General features: G+C 40.8%; 1 protein-coding gene across 1 annotated transcript; it reads left to right on the plus strand.

Moving 5' to 3' along the window:
• The first annotated feature begins 5,065 nt into the window (after positions 1 to 5,065).
• Positions 5,066 to 6,370, plus strand: LOC120570967 (E3 ubiquitin/ISG15 ligase TRIM25-like). The gene is made up of 2 exons (XM_039819652.1): positions 5,066 to 5,736; positions 6,214 to 6,370. The coding sequence occupies exons 1-2, from the start codon at positions 5,252 to 5,254 to the stop codon at positions 6,368 to 6,370; spliced, it is 642 nt and encodes a 213-aa protein (XP_039675586.1). The 5' UTR covers positions 5,066 to 5,251.
• Positions 6,371 to 6,784: the final 414 nt, after the last annotated feature.

A 6,784-nucleotide genomic window follows, 5' to 3' on the forward strand; every position in this document is an offset into this window, starting at 1 on the left:
GATCAGATGTCTGTTTGTTAAGTCTAGTGTGTGTATTAATGTAAATGGTGTGTTAACAGAACCTTTTAATGTAGAGAGAGGGGTGAAACAGGGCTGTCCTCTTAGTGCTGCTCTATATGTCCTGGCCATCAGCCCCCTTATTAAAACCATAAACTCTGAGAGGCTCATATCTGGTACACGCGTTGGCCTTGCTCCCAAAATCACTGCCATGGCCTACGCAGATGACGTCACTGTTGTTATTAAAAATCAGATGGAGATGGATGTCTTAACTAATCACCTAAACCTATATGAACTGGCTTCAGGAGCTAAATTAAATCAGGATAAGACAGAGAGAGTTTGGATCGGAGTTGAAAGTAACAAACGTGATATCAACATAAAAGTAAAAGATGAAATTAAAATCTTGGGCATGAACATTTGTAGTCAAGACTGTAGTGAAAAAAACTGGGAAAATAAACTATGTGAAGTTAAAGAAGAAGTAAAAAAATGGGAAAATAAAAACACCAATTATAAATCAAGAGTCAATATTGTTAAAACTTTCATCTTATCCAAACTCCTGTTTTTAGCCAATATCTTTCCTCCATCTCACAAAATGATAATGAAATTAAATAAACAGTGTGTAAATTTGGTCTGGGGTACTTCTAGGGAAGTAACAAAAAGATAAATCATGTATAAAAGTAAAGAATATGGGGGGATATGGGCAATAGATATGAGAATTAAATTGTACATAGCCTTTATTAAAAACATGTCAGCAGCCATCTCAAGGAATGCTCTCTGGACCGGTGATCGCTCCAAGTGGAGGAAACGGAGAGGGAGAGCCAGACAAGGTCCAGAGTATTACCTCATCTACGGTGATTTTATGTATGAACATGTAAATCTTAAAATTGACTGGAATTGGATTCTAAATATGGTGGATATATTAATTATAAAAATTTAACACATAACGAAGGAACCCAGTTCCTGAAATTTTTAAAAAATAAGAACCTATCTGAGAGCATTCGCGATATGAGATGGCTGATGTCGGTGAATAGACTTGCTGTTAGAGCCGTAGTTTCATGGAGTTGTTATGTAACAACAAAAAGGTGTCCCATGATTAATTGTGACGAAGACGAGACCCAACAGCATCTATTGATGGACTGCTAAAGAGCAAAAGAAGTCTGGGACAAATTAAAAGTGTATGGTGTTAATTTTGTACTTTCATATAAATCTGTCATGTATTGTATGGTTGACGAGACTCTATCAGAGAAACAAAAAGAACTTTTACAAATAATCTTATGTATTGTATGCATCAAGCTTTGGAAAACAAGATGCTGTATGGTTATTCAACAAACAATCATAAATAGTGACGATGTGTGCAAAGTCAGGAGAAGAAGAACCATGGACAAAAACAGCTCCTTCCTTGGGACACTTTTAACCTGTAAACTACAGCACTTTATAAAAAGACTCTATGCACTTTATAAAAAGACTCTATGCACTTTATAAAAAGACTCTATGCACTTTATAAAAAGACTCTATGCACTTTATAAAAAAAGACTCCATGCACTTTATAAAAAAGCTCTATGCACTTTATAAAAAAAGACTCCATGCACTTTATAAATATCTCTATGCACTTTATGAGAGGCTCTAGGCACTTTACACTTAAGCTAGGTTTGCACATTTTGTTTTATTAGTTATATCTTTGTAATTTTTGTATGGTTTATATTCATGTCAGATAGCCTATTGTATGTTTAAATGTATAAATTGTAATTTGTAAAAACTTAATAAAGCTCTTTATAAAAAAAAAAGGAAACAGGTGAAGCACATTAGGGCTGGGCAGAGTAATCAAACAAAGTGGGAAAACACAAGACAGGAAGTAAAATAGACAAGACAAGACAGAAAACCAGAGACTTCAAAATAAAACAGGAAACTTGTACAAAATACAACACAGAAAACGGACTACCAAAATAAGACAACACCAAAACAACAACAGGTTGACTGGCTCTCTTTGGTGCCATAATAAACCAGATCCCTACTGCTGGCGGCGCCGAGCTGCCTCACAGTAAACCGGTTGTCATCTTTATGTTGAGGCTGTGGGGGGGTTGTCGGCAGTTGCTGAATGTAACTAATAAAGTAACTTGTAATCGAACTTCGTTACTTTTAAAATCAAGTAATCTGTAAAGTAACTATGTTACTTTTTAAAGTAACTGTGGCAACACTGGAGGCAGGACACAAGAGGGCTCCTTCATCCTGCTGACCAGGGGTGTAGTGGAGGTTACAGCTCCTCAGCTCTCTTTGTCTGCAGCTTTTAGTTACCAACATGTTTTCAGGCTGATAGAAACCTTTTATAATAAACATACAGGGCCCTATCGTGCACCCGGCGCAGCGCAAAGCCCGACGCAAGTGTCTTTGCTAGTTTAAGACCGACACAGTTGTTAATTTACGGTGCAAATCCTCCGTCATGATAGCAATGCTCCAAGGTCCAAACCCGCCTGGCTTTTAAAGGGAATGGGAGATGACCCTCTGATTGGTTTATTGCATGTTATGCCCAAAACACACCTATGAAATAATGAACCTCCATAAACACGCCTGCGCCAGGCGCTTCACGCTGAGCGCTTAAGCCTGGCTCACACTACAGGAGTTTTAAAATCCTAACCGAGTTTGAAATCTGGTTGCAGCACACACTTGAGGAGAATCTTTGCAGATTTTCTTCCCTCAAATCTTAAACATGCTCACACTACAAGATTTGAAAATAGTGGGGCATCACACACTACAAGATGTTCTTAAGGTTATCTTAAGATAATTTAGCACCTCACGTGACGCGATCTCACGGGGAAGCGCATGTAAACAAAATGGATGCTGTGTCACGGCAACCTGCTGTAGTAATACTTATCCTTTGTAACAATAAAGAACAAAAGAAAATAAAACGAGCGTGGACGATAATATTATTCAAACAAACTACCGTATTTTCAGGACTATAAGTCGCATTTTTTTCCTACTTTGGCTGGTCCTGCGACTTATAGTCAGGTGCAACTTATATATCAAAATATATATAATTTAACATGTTTTTACATGTTAATTCATACTGAAAACATTACCGTCTACAGCCGTGAGAGGGCGCTCTAGGCTTGTGACGACTAGAACGCTGCTGCTAAAGACAACTGAGAAAGAAAAGAGATAACAAGCTGCAGGTAGTAAAATATGCAGCCCGAAAACGGTCATCGAGCAGCAGAAAGAAAGTTTGAAATGGGGGAGAAGCTTGTGAGGGAGACTGGTGAAAAGGTGACTCTTACTGCAATGAAGAAATCAAAGAAAGCTAATTGGCTAATCGCGCGCTGAAAGCAAGACGGCCAGAGCTGGAGGAACAAGTCCACAGGTGGGGGCTTGAACACCGTGCTGCCGGGAGGGGCTGGTCAACGTTGCAGTTACATCTCCACGCCCTGCTAGTTGTTCTGTGTGACTTAATACTCCGGAGCGACTTATAGTCCGAAAAATACGGTATGTGCAATGCATCTTTTGTTAGACCTGAATGTAGCAGATGATCATTGACCTAGATCTAATGTTTACATTTGCTAGCTAGTGCGCTAGCAACTTTGTACATTCACCCGGTAGGTCCAGATCTGAAGCGATCTCTCCCCAGCTCTTCTCTTTATCATTCCCATTATGAGACTCTTCTGATGAGACATTAAACAGGCACTCGTGCTGTCGCCACATCTCCACCATCCTTTCTTCCAACTCAGTTGTCCACCGTTGACCCGTACTACAGCTGCTTTCGTGGACATTTTTCAAAAGTTTCCGTCACTTCTGTCTCCCTGCAGACCTGTCTGTCATTGGCTATTGTGGAAGTACTGACGTAATCATAGTCGTTTCACGCCCGATTATAATCCTAGATATCAAACATGTTTGATATTATCGGGGCGGCCCCGATGTGTCTGCGAGCAGATCGGGAGGTGCAAGATTCGATCTGTGAACGCCTCACATTACCAGATAATCTGCGCCCAACATCGGAACCGATCAAGGTCCTCGACAAGATTTTTTCTCAGATTCTCGGGAGGGGTAAATCGGGCATAAATCGGCCTAAAACTCCTGTAGTGTGAGCCAGGCTTTAGATCGGTAAAATATGGCCCGCAGTGTGCATTGGACTTGTGGAGGTTTCTTACTGCTAGACTGCTTGAATCTCGGCTGATTACTTTCTTTAAAGATACATCGTGTAAGAATTTCTCCCATCTGGCGTTGAGATCATATATCGCCTCTCTCGCACAACGCAGGTCACAGTACGTGATTGCAGCTACGGTAGCCTTCACGCTTCAAAAAGCGAAGGTGTACAAAAAGCCGTCTATCAGACGTGGTTGTTGGGAGTTCATGTCGGAGAACAGTTTGTGAAGGGCAATAAGGATTATGATAATGAACAACTACAAACGTTACACCCTGGACCTTTAAATAGGCTTCTCTGCTTCACTGTTACTGTATCTGCTGTCTGACTTTAACTTGACTGCGTTGTTTGAGCTGTTTTTCTTACCTAGGATTGTGTGAGCTAGGATTTAGTTACACTCAACCAGATGGAGTTAAGGTCGCATTCAATTTTACTCTGATTCTGTTTGAATCATTGTCAACAACATAAACTTTTAATCAACTTAATTACAGGACAACTCAGTCATTTAGTAAACTGGGGAGCCGTCTCCAAACCCTCTGATTCTAAGAAGAGTTTACCTCCTAAAAGCTGAAGTCAGCAGAGTTTTTAAATGAGAAATGAGCTCTGTTGTAAACAAGTGTTGCTGCATTCCTTATACCATACTTTTTCTTCGGGACATAAAACTCTGAGATAACATCGCAGCTTGAACTTTGAGCGTCTTGCTCAGATATGCTGCACAGAGGATTGTGGGTCAGAAAAGCACGCTGGCTTGAAAAAAACAATCAGGACAAATGTTTGACATTCTGCATTTGACATTATATGTATTGGGATATACTATATCTTTCCCTGTCATACTAATGGTAGTATGGGCATTGCAACACACCCAGTATCTCTCTCAAAGCGCTCCTCTTCCAGGAATGAAGCAGAACTTGATAACCCATCCCTCCTCCTCTGCTCCACTCTGTGATCATATTTCCTTGTTCCCTCCCCTTCAGAGCTACAGTTTGCAGATGGGTGTAACCAACATGCTGGGGCAAGTACAACTGCGTATCACATGCTTTTATTACATCACAGCTGAGACTAGTCTCACTTCTCAGGAAGTGAGACACAAGACAGTCAGACAGTCGTCACTGAGCGAGAGGTGAAATGGCGCAGAAAGGAGTTGAGCTGGACCGGGAAACCTTCTCTTGTTCCATCTGTCTGGATCTACTGAAGGATCCGGTGACAATTAACTGTGGACACAGCTACTGCATGAACTGTATTAAAAGTCACTGGGATGAAGAGGATTGTAAGTACATCTACAGCTGCCCTGAGTGCAGGAAGACGTTCACACCGAGGCCTGTACTGGTGAAAAGCACCATGTTGGCAGCTTTAGTGGAGGAGCTGAAGAAGACTGGACTCCAAGCTGCTCCTGCTGATCACTGCTATGCTGGAGCTGAAGATGTGGCCTGTGATGTCTGCACCGGGAGAAAACTCAAAGCCATCAAATCCTGCCTGGTTTGTCTGATCTCTTATTGTGAGAAACACCTTCAGCCTCATTTTGAATCTCCTGCTTTTGAGAAACACAAGCTGGTGGAGCCGTCCAAGAAGCTCCAGGAGAACGTCTGCTCTCGTCATGATGAGGTGATGATTTTCTGCCGTACTGATCAGCAGCTTATCTGTTATCATTCAGAGATCCTCACTGAACTTCTGGAGAGAGTTTGCTGCACTGAAAGTAAAGGGGCTGAATAATTTTGCACGCCCACTTTTTCAGTTTTTTATTTGTTAAAAAAGTTTGAAATAGCCAATGAATTTCGTTCCACTTCATAATTGGGACCCACTTGTTGTTGATTCTTCACAAAAAATTACAGTTTTATATCTTTATGTTTGAGGCCTTAAATGTGGCAAAAGGTCGAAACGTTCAAGGGGGCCGAATACTTTCGCAAGGCACTGTAGTTTCCAAATTGCCCGTCTTCAGTTAGTCCAAAATGCTGCGGCCAGACTTATCTTTAACTGTCTCAAATATGACCATATCTCCTCCATTCTCAAATCTCTGCACTGGCTGCCCGTTCGACAGAGAATAGATTTCAAAATCCTTCTCTTTGTCTTCAAATCTATACATAACTTAGCTCCCGTCTACCTATCCGAACTCATTCATCCGTACACCCTGCCCAGAAGCCTAAGATCACACGACCAGGTTCTGCTGGTAGCCCCTCGTGCCAGACTACAGCAGAGAGAAAAGAGCGCGGGACCTCGTCTGTGGAACTCCCTGCCTTTAGAGATTAGAACAGCCCCCAACCTTCCTATCTTCAAGTCGTTGGTAAAAACCTATTTATTCTCATTAGCGTATTGATTTCCTCTTTAGGGTGGTCCTTCTTTTGTATACTTGAGTCAGTGTTTTAAGGTTGCTCTTAGCTTTGTTGTTTTTATTCCGTGTTTTATGCTTTGTCTTGCTGGTTTTATGTTTTTACATGCCTGCTCTGTAAAGCACTTTGGTCTGTCTAGCGGCTGTTTAAATGTGCTATATAAATAAATGAACTTGAACTTGAACTTGAACTTTTTTGAGTTATTATTACATAATATGTTTTTCTGACTTTTTTTAATCTTGCCCCCGACAAATAACCCATGTTACAAAAAAAGACTAAAACTAGTAAAAACTAAGTATTTTCAAAAAGTAAATAAACTAGCAAACCCGCTTTA

The sequence above is a fragment of the Perca fluviatilis genome, chromosome 13 (assembly GCF_010015445.1).
Source record: "Perca fluviatilis chromosome 13, GENO_Pfluv_1.0, whole genome shotgun sequence".
Lineage (NCBI taxonomy): Eukaryota > Metazoa > Chordata > Actinopteri > Perciformes > Percidae > Perca > Perca fluviatilis.

Bases quoted from the DNA above. Each gene is read 5' to 3' on its own strand.
- LOC120570967 (XM_039819652.1), top strand. From the start codon at position 5,252: ATGGCGCAGAAAGGAGTTGAGCTGGACCGGGAAACCTTCTCTTGTTCC. The intron at 5,737-6,213 runs TTTCTGCCGTAC...TACATAACTTAG, and splicing joins CGTCATGATGAGGTGATGAT to CTCCCGTCTACCTATCCGAA.